Source organism: Leptodactylus fuscus, chromosome 5 (genome assembly GCF_031893055.1).
Source record: "Leptodactylus fuscus isolate aLepFus1 chromosome 5, aLepFus1.hap2, whole genome shotgun sequence".
Lineage (NCBI taxonomy): Eukaryota > Metazoa > Chordata > Amphibia > Anura > Leptodactylidae > Leptodactylus > Leptodactylus fuscus.
Window position 1 is genome coordinate 189,085,793 of NC_134269.1, and position 16,805 is coordinate 189,102,597.

The following is a 16,805-nucleotide window of genomic DNA, read 5'->3' on the forward strand; positions in this document are numbered from 1 at the left end:
CACAAGCACTCAGGCTTCTCTGTATGAACTAAGTAGGGCGGTCCATGACATAATGTAAACAGGAGTATACGCTTATTGCTTTTTCATACACTTAAAGGGGTTGTCCAGTTTGGAAACCTCATTTTCTTATACCCTATTAGGGAATTCTGAGCTAGTTAGTGTTCCTCTATTCAGGACCCTCATCGCATGGCCAAAGTGAAGATCCGTCACAGAGATTGCCTCTCTCTGGAGGACCTGTCCTGTACTACATTACATTGACCATTTAATTGAATAGGCACCATGTAATGCTTAATTTCTCCTATGGGGGTGCTGTAGGAAAACGTAACATCCGTTTCAGGAATTCCCTCAGATTACAGCTGAAGGTTCCGGCAAGGGAATTAGTTTGTTGTCAGAGACCTATCTAACAAGCAGAGATTGTCATGTGGAGAACCCCTTTAATAAAATACTATCTATTAAAGTAGTAGTCTCACCATCATTCCATAGATACAAGTGAACAGGTTTTTTTTTTCCATTTGCATACTAGTAAACAAAAAATGAAAAAATATTGCACCACCTTGTGTTCAAAGTATATAACTTTGTGCGTGTCCACCTAATAAGTTGTGTTTTGGTGGACACACGTGCTCAGTCACTGTCTCCACTACCAGATCACCACAGACCAACCAATAGTACCAGCTTGTTGCCCTATTCAAAGGAGCAGAGCCCCTACAATAGCATGGCAGTATAACCAAGACGACTCCTGCAGAGGAGGCAGACATTGTGCTGTCATCAGCCAGAGGGGCAATGAGACAGATTCTGTCCACAGGCTACCCACAAAAGCACAGTTTGGAAACAGTGCCCCCCAACCCATGGAAGCAAAAAATGATAATATTAGGAATACCATATATTACTTTAAAACAGCTCTTAACAACTTTTTAGGATTTTTGGTATGAAAGTGATATATGGATGAACTCCTTTAATGATACATCCGCCATTGTTTATTTCTTCAGCTTTGCAGACTACGGGTGTATGCTGGAGATCCAGCACTTGGATTATCTGCCAGATGGTCGGTCACTGGTGGAGACAATGGGCAGAAGACGTTTCCGGGTACTAAAGAGGGGACAGTTAGATGGATACCACATAGCAGAGGTAGAATACCTGATGGACAAGAAGCTGGAAGGTGATGAATTGGAAGAAGTGCAGAGATTACATGACATGGTGTATCAGCAGCTGGAGGAATGCTTCTCGCAGCACAGAGGGAGCCTTCCACGACGCGTCTTCATGCATCATACCAGCCCGCCTCCTAAAGATGACAATATACAGGTCAGTGTTGGCAAGAAGGACTGCAGGTCAGACGTTGCGCTAAGTTTACACTGGTGTTGCCTGTCTGATGTTCTCGTATGTAGGAGGAGCAGAGTTAGATGAAGTGCTTAACTAGCGGTTCTGTACAGAGGCCAGCAGACCCTGTTGACTGTAATGGGGTCCTGCAGGTGTCTGTTGTTTGGAAGCTGAAACCAGCAGAGGAAGAAAACGTATGTGCAGGACTTTTTCCTCCACTGATTTCAGGCGGACATTGTGAAGGAGTCTTGACTCAAATGTGAACGAAGCCTTATGGTCCTAAAATTAGTAGTTCGTTGTGCTGATATTTCCTACAGTTGCAGTTGGATTGTGTCAGATGTCCTCAAGTGCTGCGTGAAATGGACTAAAAGCCTTTTCATTGCAAAATTCAGAGGAGACCAGATATCTCAGACTTCTCCAATCTAATCTTTTTACAATTACCAGTGCCATGTCAGGCATCCTTTAATACACTCCGCTGTATTATTATTATAGCAAAAGTCAGGTGTTTAAATATGGCGCCTGCTCAGAATTATACAGCGGAGACTCAGCAGTAATACTCACAATTCCAGTCGCGAGTATTATCTCTTTTATTATGGGTTCAAAGCACAATAAAGGATCTACCTTTGTTGACCGCCAACTTCCCCACCGTTCTTTTTCCAATACAGATCCTTAGAGCCGTCCAGTCATCATGACAGCCATGAGCCTTATAAAGGCCTGTTTTAACGATATGTCTATTGAGGCTTGTTTGTGGCCAATGCCGTAGTGGGGGGAAAAAATCAAAATGGCCAAATAGCCATTTTTTTCGCCATTTTGCTTCCTATAAAAATAAATAAAAAGTGGTCAAAGCGACAGACATTCCTGAAAATGGTATGGTAAAAAAACGGTAACCAAAAAGTACATCTGACCGGTAAAAAATACGCCCTCTGCATCCCCATACACGGAAATCTAAAAAAGTTACATGTGTCAGAAAATAGTGACTCCAAGAAATTTTACTTTTTTTTTGCAAAGTTTTGGATTTATTTAAGGGGTTAAACATTTTTAAAAAAATTATATACATTTGGTATTCCTGGAATCATATTGACTCAGGATACAGGTGAATTGTCAACATAAATAGGCGCACAAATGCAGTTTTTCTCCAATTCCACCCAATTCTGATTTTTTTCCCCTGCTTTGGAATATTAAATGGTAACATTACAAAGTAAAATTTGTTCAACAAAATGAAATGCCCATACAGCTCTGTGAACGGAAACAAAAAAAAGTTATGGCTCTTGGAAGACGGGAAGTGGTTAAAGGGGTTCTCCACCTTGTAAAAATGGGTGGCTTATCATTTATGTTTGATCAATTTTTATTGAGAGTGTTCAAAATGGAATACAAAACAGGGTATACAAGAGAAACAGACAGTAGGTATAACCCACAAAACAGCATAAACATCAGGACTGGATCCCCCCAAAAATCAAGCCAGTTTTAAGGCATCATGGCATTGGCAATGGTAGGTTACAGGAAATAGTAGGGTTTGATCCATTATGGCTGGAAAGAAAGAGCCCCAAGCCACAAATGTGCCAAGTAAGGACCAGTCTTGTTTCACACCGAAGGTAGGAGACCACAAATGGCTACCATGTATCAAATCCAAGTGCCTAAGGAAGTAGGATTGGGGACCAGTAATAAAGAGGGGGAATCCCACAAGAGAGAGCAGGAAGAGCGGATGAGAAGCCAAAAGGAAAAGAAGAGCAGAAAAAGGAGGGGCAGAGTGAAAAAAGGAGAAGAGCGTTGGCAGGGCTTCACAGTTAATGCCACTCAAATTCAGAGGAGTCACCATACATAACAGTGATACAGATGGCCTATTATTTAGATCTTGAGATTCTTTACCCTCCGCTGATCAGCTGATTGCCCGATACTCAGCTTGTGTCATTGGTTACATGCCCAGCGCTGTTTTGCTCACTCGCTCGCAATGAGACCCATTCAAGTCCAACCATTGTTATCAAGAATATGGTGAGTGGTATGTAAATAAGGCTGCATGCCTTGAAAAGTAGCTGATCTGTGGGGGCCCCAACAGGTGGACTATTTAATCTTAGCCGCCAGTTTTTAATGGGTTGTTTGGTGTTTCTAGAGATGAGCGAGTACTGTTCGGATCAGCTGATCCGAACAGCACGCTCCATAGAAATGAATGGATGCACCTGGTACTTCCGCTTTGACGGCGGCCGGCCGCTTAACCCCCCACGTGCCGGCTACGTCCATTCATTTCTATGCGAGCGTGCTGTTCGGATTGGCTGATCCGAACAGTACTCCCTAGGGTGCCCAAAATAACATGTCACAAGCAAAGAGTCAGCAATTGGCAGCTACAGTCACATGACTGGTAGAATTTCTTACATTAATACCAGGTTTATCACTCTTCCATTTAAGGAATTGTTTAAGCCCCTTAAATGAATCTTGTGCCTCCAGTTCCATTTCATAAAATGGCACAACAGAAGTTGGCTTCCTCAGCCCACCACCATCTTACTTTTGCGCTCTGTAAATGTCATATCCTAACACACAGGTGGGGTGCCATGTCCCAGAATATGATCTGACTTGTCTCATCCGGTCGCGCACACATTTGTGCTCCCGCATCCCAGTTTTCTCTCAGCCTTTGATAAACCCACACTGTTCTCGCACCACATTTTATTATTGTCCCACATGTTCTCGGCAGGTACGGCAATGATCATTAAGCCGCACACAGCCTTGCCGCTGCGCATTAATCTCGTCCCGCTGTAGCAGTCGTAAAAGTCGATTGCAAAATTTTCTTGTCACTCTCCAAAAAGTACAAGCCTCATTTATTCCAAAAATGAGATCCTCACGAGCCGAAAACACACAGTTGTTTAGAGTAAAGTCAATATTGCTACAAACGCTCTTTATTAAATTACACTGGTAATGAGCAGACGCCGTAATGTGATTGCCGGGAACGGAGCTGCGGTTCTGATCCTCGTACTGTCGTCAACATGATTATAAGATTGCAGTGTCAAGGCATTACCTGTCTCCGCTTTCTAAAGCCTCCTGCACACGACTGTAGGTTTTATCCGCAATTGCAAATACAAGTACAGACCCGATTCATTTGTACGGGCCCATATACATGGCCGTAGTAGGACCACAAGCTGTGAAGCATGTCCTGTTGTTACAGACAGGTGTAGGGGATCATAAAGATTTTCCGGATCCGTGATAGCGAAAGACGTATGGACATATATTTTTTTGCAGATCAGTATTTGTGGACAGTAGAAGCCACTTCGGTTGTGTGAAGGAGGCCTAAGGTTGTCCTATAGACAAGACTTTTCCCCTGTCCACATCCTAAGTCTTCAGTTGCTGGGGGTCATAGCTCTGGGACCTCCATTAGTCATAAGCGTGGAGCAATGATAGAGCAAATATCTTGACGTTACATCCAGTTATATGGCACTGATGAAGATAATCAGGTATGGTGCTCTGTTATGTTTGGTAGCCCCATAGAGTTGAGTGGGGCAGCAGCTCATATGTGCGACCATGTTACTCTGAAATGAACTCTGCACGTCTCCATCTCCCGGATCCTTTCCCTCCTTCAACAGAGCCTTAACTATAGCCTTGGACTTAGCTGCCTTAAGGGTCAGTCATCTCTCCTGGTTATCCTCTGCTGGGGTATCCAACAACCGGGCAACCTTTCCATAGATATAACCATGTTTGGGGGAATTGGTTATGATTACTGCCAGCTAAACATCTATAGGCCAGCAATTCCTAAAAAAGGGTACTCCCATCTGAAATATCTTATTTTATGTAATGTTACATATATTGTTAGAATCTGCAGAATTTTTTAGATTTTCTTTCTCTTGTATCATGTTCTCATCTTACATCTTCTTTATTACCACTGGTTATATCCACTGCCGCATTTCTGCAGCAGTGGCCACTCATAAACAGTTGCACCTGCACCGTTCTGTGTGTTTCTGGCTGGCTTATCTGAAGCAAGCATTTTTTGCACTAGTAGCTTTCTACTCAGCCACCTTTGTATTCTGCAATAGAGGTGAACAGGATGGCTCCCGAACATGCACAGTATACAGAGCACAGTTCTTTTCTGCACTGTTGTATTCCCAATGCTGCAAATAATACTATATGAGTAGTATCTGGAGCGCCCACGCTGATACAAGTAGCACTGTCGTAGTGGACGATGGCCTTTATACTGCCCCTATGAGATTTCATGTAAGAAGCCAAACCATGCAAACAAACAGCAGAGATATTGGGGCAACCTGGCCCATGGCGAGCTTAGAATAATAGGGCCATACGCCAATACATCTCCTGTCTTATGCTCCGCCCACTCAGGCCCCCTCTAGTCATAGCACAGTCTTATCAGTGTACTTGATGTGTTCCTTTAAGAACTGGAATAATGGCTCCTAACTGTTGGTATATGATTGTTGCGATATTTACCTGACAAATTAAGATGACATACAAATGGTTCCTATAGTAATATATAGTAATATACAGTACAGTACATTTCTGAACCTTCTGTGTATTGATAGCATTCTTAGATTTGCTCCGCTATAGGGGTTATCATGGGTCACCTTTGTCCAGCGTGAGGCGTTATCATCCATGTAATACTAAAATTTCATATCTTTGTGGTGGGGGGGTCGTGGCTGTATATATAGCATTTACCAGGTGGATACAGGGACGTAAATCAGTGTAATTACCCACACCTGTTATGGGACTAGATTTATGATGACGGTATTCAATTATTCACAACCATCACATTATCCCGGCTCCCAGCGGGCGTATTTAGCTGCTGCGTTGTAAATCCCTACCTTTGTTGGCAGGTTTAAACCACAGCTGAAATCCCCAAGCAAGCGGGACCAAGGTTCTAGGTGTCAATATCATGGTGTACCTAAGCTCCAGATATTTATGTATTAAGCTTGCGTCTCTTAAAGGGACCTATATAAGGTATCCTCTCTACGTTTTATTTTCTGTTATCATCCTGGGGGGAGGCAGATTGTAGTGATTTTTAAAGAGAACATTTTACCAGGTCTGAAAAGTCCAATGACATAGATCACCTGATCGGTGCTGTCTCCCTGAGCACTTTGGTGTTTTGTCTATCCAAATCTGTTCAGCCATTCTAAAGATATAAGCCCTATTGCAGATAACAATTTAAATATAGTAGCCAAGTGGGCGGTAACACTGCATGACATACTGCACACAGTGACCCCGTCCCCAAAGAAATCAGTGTTACCGCCCACTTGACTAACAGACCGTAATTTGCATTTGCATTACAGGGTTTATATCTTGGAATGGCTGAACAGATTTGGATAAACAAAACACCAAAATGCTCAGGGTGACAGCACCGATCAGATGATGGATGCCATTGGGCTTTTCAGAACTGGTGACAGGTCCTCTTTAAAGTCCGTCCTACTCTTCCTCTCTTCCTATCTTTCATCCCGGCAAGGTATCATACGTATGCAATTAAATAGGTTCCTGCCCAGACATACCACCCACATCCAATTGCCCTTGGATACCCTACCAGTCACATTGTTTCTGAAAAGTGAAAGCCATTAGGCCCCTTAAAGTGCTATCCACTAAGGGGGGACCCTGCTCCTGCCCAGTAGTGACTTCATACTTGTTCATGCAGGTATACTTAGATTGTGTGTGTGTAAGGACTTTCACATTACTATACAAGCAACAAGGACCAAACCAGGTCCCTGCTGCCACCACTATACCACCAATGGATCCAAGAGGAAGGTCTGTTTTTCCAGGAGTCTGGGGAATCTCCTCTTGGGTCATAAGGAGAAAGAAGACATATATGATATACTGTAACATACATGTGCAGTTATAGAGGCTCCTCTGACACTGGTGGTATATGCCACTAGAAAGCCGACTTCAGTGATAGCCCTCCACTGTCAGAAAGGCGGACCTTACAGCTCTGCGTCATGAGCAATGCTTCCCCCCCGACAGTATTCTTCCATAGCTTTGTACTGTTAGGTGGGTGTTTCTTACTGACCAGCAATGACGCTGAGCTGTAAGGCCCATCCTTCTGACAGTGGAGGGATATTGGACTGAAAATAATGGCACCACTATCTCTGGCACTGGCATATTTTTTAAGCCATGTTTTTTATGTGAAACATATCTTTCAAGAATTGTTGATGATTTTATTTTTCATTTTCATCATCACTACCTATATTTTTTTAAGCAAAATACTATATCCTGCAGTTTTAACTCTGGCCATTAAGCCTAATAATAGACTGACACATACTAGTTCTATAAGGCTTTTCATTGCAGCAGTAACCTAATTTACATCAGAGACAAGACAGGATTACAATAGATGATAACACATCTATAGATAGCACCACTGACCCATCATTGCATCCACTATTGACAAGAAATGAATCTTTATGAGGATAGATCTGGTTTTAATAAATAATGGAAACATTTGGTGCTATTTTTCTTTAAAAGAAAATCTGCATATCAAAGCCAGGAGTGAAATGGGAAAGTACTTAGTAAATGTTATCTTTTAGGTAGAGTTACCCTGAAAAATGCCAAATTATATTATTGCTTAGACTGGCTATGTATCATTACAGTCTGCAAGTTGGCACAGAAGCAGTTAAAGACAGACATTGGCGGACTCAGTGCACCGTGTAGAGTCGTTCCCCCTTCTCGCACCCTGCAGTCCTTCTCCTTGCCCACACTGTCGGCTGCTGAAAGCGAGATTGATGCTGCTGTCCATTAAAAAGCCGCCAGGTGCTTGCAAGCAAATGACTGGAAAATGTTCTCAAAACCAGAATAGCATACTTAAAGACTCCGAGGGGACACTTCCACCCAAACAGGGGATTATAAATGACTGTTTTAGTATCTTTTTTTTTTTTTTTTGTTTCCTTAATATTCTGGAATGAGAGAATAGACATGCCAGTAGACCGTGCGCTCACATCCCAGGACGAGGTGTGATCCATATGTCCATATACACGTCTTGGGCTCTATTATTATGTTGCTTCTTCATGGCATCTACTTTGTATATCAGAACGGCCAAGATTTTTGGTTTCCCAGTGCCTCGTGTCTACCTACCTTATAAAACCTGGTTTTGTTCATGTCAAGCTGGTGTTCCATTTCCATGACTTAAGTACAGGATCAATCTGGCTTGGTCTGGTTAGTAGGAAAACTTAGAGGAAAGAGAATGCTATATAGAGAATTAAAGGAATTCTCTAGGCAAAGACAACCCCTTTTATTTTGGAGCTGCATGTCTAGCTCTTGCCACATCTGGCAAAGAACTGTTTTTGCTGGGGAAAACATGGCCAAGCAGAAAGTCCCCCGCAGAGTAATTGGTCACCCATGTACCACGTACGTAAGTGGAATAAACCAGAAACGAGTTAAAGGGAATCTATCACCAGACTCCAGCATATCAACCCAACCCCACAGATAGATAAGTTAGAGTCCCCTGAATCAAATGGTGTTTTCCCCTTGTAAATTGGCACCTCCATTGCCAAGATATCACTGTTTTTGTCAAGATACAAGTGACCTCTTTGGACCAACGGAGGTGTTGTCGTTGCTCCAAAGAACAAATGGCAACACCCTCATTGCTCCAAATATCTATTTTGCATATTGACAAGAATGGTGATATCTTTGCAATAGAGGTAGTAATTCATAAGGGGAAAACATCATTTGATTCGGGCAACATAATCTATCTATTGGGCTGGGTTGATATGCTGGGTTCTGGTGACAGGCTCCCATTAAGATGAAGCCCAGAACCCTTATACATTCTTATACATGTTCTAGCCATAGGGCTAGTACCTGGTAACCCTTGGCAGACATCTGATTGTATCAGGGAGGCCATGGCTGAAATGCCGTCCATTTATTGAGCCCACTTTAAAGGGTTTTTACCACTGATGATCATGATCCCATATATACAGGATAAAAAAATTAATGTCTGATCAATGGAACCACCCATGATAATGAGTACAGGGGTCCCAGAGTGCCCCTTGTGAATGGAGTAGTGGTGTCCCTGCTTGGCCATCACTACACTCACTTCAGAGATCACCATTCCAAAAGTCCCATATAAATGAATGCAATGGCGGTCATACATTATACCAGTACACCAGTGCTCTACTCACACGGGGAACTCTAGGACCCTCATTCTTGTTATCGTTGAGGGTCCTAAGTGTCATATGTGAGAAATCCTGTAACTACATTGTCAGAAAATAATCCTGTTTTGTTTTTAGATAATTTGTACATGATGCCATCATGTTCTCTTTGTCTTCTTTTGCAGGGATCTCCAGATGGTCCCAACTGGTGTTGGTGGCTCTTGTCCGTGTTGCCTTTGGATCCAACGTACCAGATGATGATCCTCTCTATGACATCATTAAAAGAAAGGCTTTTCCACTTGAAGCACATTCTGTCCGTGTTCCTTCAGAACAGGTCTTAGGAACCTTTCGTCATCATCCTCCTAAGAAACAAAAAAAAACTCCGTCCATTATAGTAATAAGGGATTTTGGTGCTTACTGGACTTTTGCTGTCACTTGTGATTCAGTGCACTACCAGTGGTACCTACTGGATTTTTATGAACGTTACAAAGAAGATGCCATTCTTCAGATATGATGTCATCTCTTCTCCTTCACATCGCCATTGATGATCAATCTGCTCAATGGAAAAAATGTGAAAAAATTGACTTTTTGCCTTTTGATTTTTTTTTTTTTTTTACCCGTCCTCAAGCAGCACCCGGTCATGGAACTCTCATAGGCCACTTTATTCTCCTTTCCACCGCGCTCTTACTGCCTACAAATCAGTGGCCAATCTTCTGCCGAGTGATTGTAATATACTTTTACGCTGCCTTTTGCTTGATTTAAGTACGTCTATACTTAGTTGTTCTATATTTATCCTCGGTTTATCTATAAGACTTGTTTCCAGGCAAAGTAAGCCAAACGTTGCTAGTAGAAGGGAATGGATATTTGTGAAGCTTGGCGCTACTATGGAAAAAACTGAGCTGCTTACCATTTCTCCGCAGCAGTGTCCAGCAGGCACTCTTGCACTTTATAACATGTTAGATTTTTAGGCTTCATTTCTGAAGAAACTTAGGTATTATTTTTGAATAGCAAAAATTTTTACAATGAAAAGGGTTTCTCAATTTTGGATTTGTGACAACTTGTAGCAGACTTTTAGTACTAGAATTTAGAAAACCTTAATTTTTTTTATCCTTCGTTATTGGCTATATATAACTTACACAATTTAGCCTACTAGTAGAGACAGTGGTGGTAACCGTCACACCTGACCCTCCCCATATTCACCATCTAGATAGGAGCATGAACCTTAGGTGTAAATTCTACAGCCTATAATGTTGCTGCTTAGGCTAGGTTCACACAGTGTACTTTGGAGAGGAATTGTAGGCGGTCTTCTGCTTCAGATTCCACTCCAAATTTCAACCCCGTGGATCCTGCGGCAGAATCTCGAAACAGAGCTTTGGCTTTTCGGCGCGTGGTTGCAAGGCGGGTTCTGCGGCATAATTGGCCACAGAATCTGCAGCAAGATCGAGCTGCTTCTTGGAAAAAATAGTGTACATCCCTGAATTCTGGATTGAATTTGGAGCTAGTTTCGAGGCAGAATCCATGTAAACGCACCCTTAAACTCAAAGAGAAAAGGTCTAGGCAGGTGTATTTTTGAGTTTTGTTAGATTGATAAATCCAATTGCTTTTTAATGTACCATACAGTGTCAGACTGAGGTTCTTTGGGCCCACTCTGAGGGCATGCCCTCCAACAACACCTAGGAAATAGACCATAGTACCCTTTGGGTGCCTTTTGCTGGACCTTTATTGTGTTAGAGCCTGGGTAATCAGAGAATAATTTGGTATGCTGATGGGCCAGTCCAACACTGATGCTATACAGAGGTGACCATGAAAGGTGACATTTTCTGATTTTTGTACAAAATTCTGATCTATAAATATCAAGAACTCAGATTGGGCCAACAATGTGTATCATAGGAATAATGTTAGCAGATGAGATTAGTTAATTATAACTTGTTTTGGTTCTATATGGAAAATAATTATACTTCCCAAAATGGTACCTAAAAAGTATAATTTTTCACCAATTTTCTCCAATGAAAAAAGAAAAGATAAGAAACTTTGTAATTTTTCTTAAAATCATAAAATGCCTCTTTCTCCTCCATTTTTTTTTTTATCTTTGTTCTGCCTCCGACACTGATGGTTCACTCTGACTTTACTAATAAAATCTGTTCACCAAAATCTGTACACTGAGAGATCGAGTTGTAGCTGCAACCCATAAAAGTCTTTGGGTGGCAGTGTTGTAGGGAACGAAGAAGAGAGACATATATAGAGGAAGCTGCAGCTTCTAGTAAGTGTTTTACCTCTATACCCCATAGCTGGATTCATAGTTCAGTATTATTGTATAATGCTATCCATGCTGCTGCTGCTTCTGAGGAAAGTGCTGTAAAGTGATAGGAGAGCCATATATGATGAAGATCATCTCTGACCATTCAGTGTTCTGGGAAAATGTATGATCACTAGAAATGGAGCCTGCTAATAAATTCTACCAGAATACTGCTTCTCCTGCCAGCAGCGCCCAATGTCTTACCTCACTTGCTCACTCCTCTCATCCTGCATCTTCCAACCTCTGATAGGGGTACGCCTTTGCTCCACTTATTCTGCAAGTGGTGCCAGTAAGGTGTGGACATTAGCTCTCTCTGTTTCTTAAAGGGCCAGCATAATCATCACTAATTCAGTAATTCATCAGTAATACCTGGTGGATATACTCTATATAAGCATACTCAGCGCTCTACCTGATGTATGAGCAATAAACAAGATTTGAGGTTCTTAAGCTTAAATAATGCAGCATAACATAAGTATTGGGTGACTTGACTCTCTTTGGCACTTTCCCTTAAAGGTACCGTACCAGTCCAACTTTGAGTAGTCTTAGACAGACTGGTTGCTCAGAATCCTTTACTTTGGTCAAACAGCACATCCATAGTAACCAGTCTATCTTGGATGACTTCTTTAGCTAAAGGATATCTCTGCACTGACAGCAGGTAAACTAATTTACGTATTCATCACTTTGTGGCATATTTGTTTTTTACCACTACATTTAGGTGGAGTCTCACATCAGCCATGTATCACAGACATCACTGATTGCTATGGGTTCAGTGCCTAAGGGTAAGTTCACACTGAGTTTTTTGGTCAGGATTTTGAGGCCTTAAAATCTTGACCAAAAAAAACGGCTCCCATTGAAATCAATGGGAGTCTGTCAGTTCTTTTTTCTGGGAGTCGGTTTGTTCTGGCTCCCGGAAAAAGAAGCGAGATGCTCATTCTTTCAGGCGGACTTGCCTCGTGACATCCATTGGGCCTAATCCGGAGCGGATTGCGTGACTGGATGCCGATGCAGTACACCAGCATCCAGTCGCAGCTACCGTATTTTGGACCGGAACCTGAGGCGGCCTCCGCCTGAATATATATATATATATATATATATATATATATATATATATATATATATATGCACTATGGATTTATAAAAAAAGAAAAAAGTTCACTTACTCTTTAAGTGTTCCTATAAGGCTTCTTATGTCACATTATAGTACAGACCTAATTTATTTCACAACCTCCCCTTTCTTTATATATTATATAAGGTTCTGGTGATTTGGAAAATGGAGATAGATTTTACATACACCTATGTAATGCAAATGATATTAGTAAATGAGGATTTTAACATTGAGCTTTTTCTGTTATTCTTTTTTTTCTTCTAGATTGTGAGCCCGACATAGAGCTAACAATGTACATTACCCCCCTATCAGTATGTCTTTTTGGAATCTGGGATGGAAATCCATGCAAACACAGGGAGAACATACAAACTCCTTGCAGATGTTTTTTTTGCCCTTGGTGGGATTTGAACACCAGGACCCAGTGCTGCAAGGCTTCAGTGCTAACCACTGCGCCACTGTGTGGCCCCTGAGGTTTTTTTTCTGCACAGTTTACAAAAAAAAAAAAAAAAAAAAAGTGCTGTTGCTAAGTGGAACCTGTCAACAAGCAGGTTACCTGCTGTTGACAGATCTTATATGTATCTCTTTTGAATACAGATGTGTGTACTGTTGATTGGGCTTTTGGTCTGAATACTATCTGAAGTTCAGTTCATTAACACTTTAATACCCAGGGCTGCAGGCTGAATGAAATATTTTAATTTTGATATGAAATTTTTTTGGTAAATCAGACTGCATGGCGTAATCATTCCCTACATGTATTATAGTGGTTACCTTATCTATAGAAAGCGTGTGATGGATAGGAGCTCAGGACCCCAGTGCTACAAGACGACAGTGCTAACCACTGATCTACCATATTGCATTAGGCTACATTCTAGTTTTGTTACGACCTACCATTGTAGATTTAATCAAAAATCCGCTCGAAAAAATTCTTCAAGATCTTCTCTCATGTACATCTTGAAGTAACCCTTACGGACTCCATTGTAGTCAGTGCGATCTGTTGGTATCCGTTGGTGTCCATTATGTAACATATCCATCCCCAGCTTGCATTGTAGTCTTGTGTTCCTATGCTGGACTGACCATGGCAGATGTGAGCCATAATAGTAATATAGTATCCTTACATTCACTTCATTTCACCCTTGTGCACTCAAAGTACTAAGTACGGATAATAAATAAATGAGACAATATATTAAAAATGTTACATTCAGCGCTTACATAGACCTATTAAATGAAGGTGGAGCGTAACTATAATCCTCTTTGTTAACTAAGATGAAAGTATTTTAGACCTAAATGGACAATTTTCAGTCGAATAATCACATTACTAAAATCTGTTATAGTCCCCTATTTCGGGACACATTAGCTATACGCGGGATTGTTGATCACATATTCTGTTACCGATTTCCTAGAGCGTAGACAATGTGATGGTATTTTCCCCATACTTTGGAATGGAATATTCATTACCAACATAAATTAGCAATTTTGAGGATTTTTCTCTAGTAAATTCTCTTAGGACCCGGTGAATTGTGGGACAAACAGGATTACAAATTGTGTGACAATAGCGGAATAGTCATGCATGATCGCACATACTTTACAGCTGCTAAAAATTGTCCTTTGTAGCACTGGGTTCCTGTATTACACAATTTATGGATTTGTCCTCCATCTATTCCATTTTATATCCTACAACACCCAGACTGTATCTGATAACCTGGTGACAAGGCGTACCTTGAACCTCCTGGTATCCTGTAATGGCTTAGATCATATCCTGTGGATATACAAATATCAAAAATGTCTGGGAAGAGAATTCTATAAGAAATTAATTTCTTGTAACCTTAAGGGCCCCAAGTTGTGAAAATGCTAATCCCATCCACACATTGTAGAAAAAAATCTGCTGCAGAAAATCTAAGATTTTTTTGTATAGGAGAAAACTCTGTACTTTCTGTGTAAACGCTGCGGCGTTTCCTCTGCGGTCTTTTATGCAGAGGTTTTTGGCTGTGGCTTGCTATGTAGGGCCTTAGCCTAAAGTGCTTTTCTAATTTAGTGACATTTAGGCTGGGGCCCCATGGGTCGGAAACGCCTCAATTTGCCACCATGGGAAAAATCGCGGCATTTTACAGTATCTGCAAAGTGGATGGGATTCATGCGAATCCCATGCCCACTTTGCGTTTCAAACCGCAGCGCAACATGCTGCGATTTCCAAAACCGGCACGGTTTTGGAAATCGCAGCATGTCAATTATATCTACGGAAATGCTGGCAGGTTTCCCGTGGATATAATGGTAACAGAAAGTCCGCGGAGGAAAACGTTTCTGCCGCAGTTTTTCCCGCAGCGCTGCGTATCGTCCAGTAAGGCCTTAGCCTAATTTCTTTTCTGCAACTGCCTCATGTGAATAGAGCAGTAGTACACACATGCTTGGCCACTGCCTCTTTCAATTTTCTGGGACTACACGACATCTCTGTCCTGGAAATGTGAATGGAGCCATCGCCAAACAAGTGCACTAATACTGTATTCACATGGAGCAATCAGGGGAACTTGAGGACCCCAGTGGTTGGACCCCCAACAAGTAAGTGTCTGCAGCGGCAAAACACCTTTAACGGGAGTATGTCGCCAGAACCCACAGATAGTCACCTGAATCAAACTGTGCTTTGCCCTTGTCAATTGCTACCTCCATTGCCAAGACGTCGCTGTTTATGACAATATGAAAATGTTTTCTTTTGAGAGACGAGGGCGTTGTCATTGCTCCCAAGAGGTAAACGGCAAACTACGTATTAAAAAACAACAAGAGTGATTTGCAGGAGGGTAGCGGATCAGGGGACCCTAGCCTGACACTGGCTGGTGTCTTGACCATAAAAATAAAAAGAGAAGGCCAAAAAAGTCGACTAAGCAATAAACATTATGGGGAAGATTTCCACCATTAGTGCAATGTGTGCCATTGCCATAGTAAGTGCAACTTATTCCTTGACTGATTCCTTGAACTAATTTTTCTATACATCTCTCATGTTGTAAATTTCCATGTGTGGTGTACATGATTTTTACTTATCTAATAAAAATTTTGTAGGTCTTCTCACTCCTGCTACCAACCATGGCATGTGAGTATTTTTCTGTAGGCAACTGCTGATAAGTTTCGTTGTGAACACTTGGACTCTTTGAAACAATAAAAATGTCTGGCTGTATTAAGTCTTCATTATTATTTCATAAGTGGCGGTGGAGGATACCAGGTACAAATGTGAACCTTGAAGCCGTTGTTATCTGAGTGGTGTGCCATCTTACAAGCTCCTGGTGTCTCTCCCTGGCCGAGCCCGCGAGAACATGAAGTATCAGGAATTCCCCTCTGTTGGCGGTATCTATCATGGTGAGAAGGGGAGGGACTGTTGTGTTGCACCCAGAACATATTTCAGGCAATAACTATGGACTCTCTGCGTTATATTTTCACATCAATAAACATCCATGATCAGAAGAACACAGGACACTGAATAATGCTTCCATATGTATATGGTAGAGATGGGGGGGGACAAGAAACTGGGGGCAGAGATAGCGGGACAAGAAACTGGGGACAGAGATGGGGGGACAAGAAACTGAAGGCAGAGATGGGAGAACAAGAAATATAAGCAGTTCAGCACCGCCGCCAACCCGCAGACGAAGGCGCGGGTAACTGCTAGTATGGTATAAAGGAGGATAAAGCATTTACACATTGGAAGTTCAAAGACAAATCTAAAATTAACTGAATTGTCCCCCTAATGCGCCTCCTTTGGTTTCCTACGCACAAGTCCAGATTTGCTTTTTTATTGCCTAACCTCCAATTTTATTTTTTTGATCCAATAATAGATCTTGTCATTATTATACTGTCTTTTTGTCAATTTTTTAAATAGGTTTAGACATGCCCCAAAAAGAAATGAAAGTCTGTAGAATCCCTTTGTTCTATCGAAAACGTCACAGTATGATATTTTATACTTGGCTAGTAACTGAATAAATCTGCGATACCTGGAGATCGCGCCGTCGGGTCTTCACTCCTGTACTGAACCTGCTGTGATACTGAACATGCTCAAAAGACCTTC

General features: G+C 41.7%; 1 protein-coding gene across 2 annotated transcripts in view; it reads left to right on the forward strand.

Moving 5' to 3' along the window:
• LOC142203808 (LON peptidase N-terminal domain and RING finger protein 1-like) overlaps positions 1-10,355 on the forward strand; it is a 46,355-nt gene extending 36,000 nt beyond the window's left edge. The window contains exons 10-11 of one of the 2 annotated variants that reach the window (XM_075274866.1): positions 987-1,299; positions 9,545-10,355. In XM_075274866.1, the coding sequence (XP_075130967.1) occupies positions 987-1,299; positions 9,545-9,700 (469 nt within the window). In that variant the 3' untranslated portion in view covers positions 9,701-10,355. The remainder of the gene's footprint in view (positions 1-986; positions 1,300-9,544) is intronic. The other variant, XM_075274867.1, reaches the window with a different exon arrangement.
• The last annotated feature ends 6,450 nt before the right edge of the window (positions 10,356-16,805 follow it).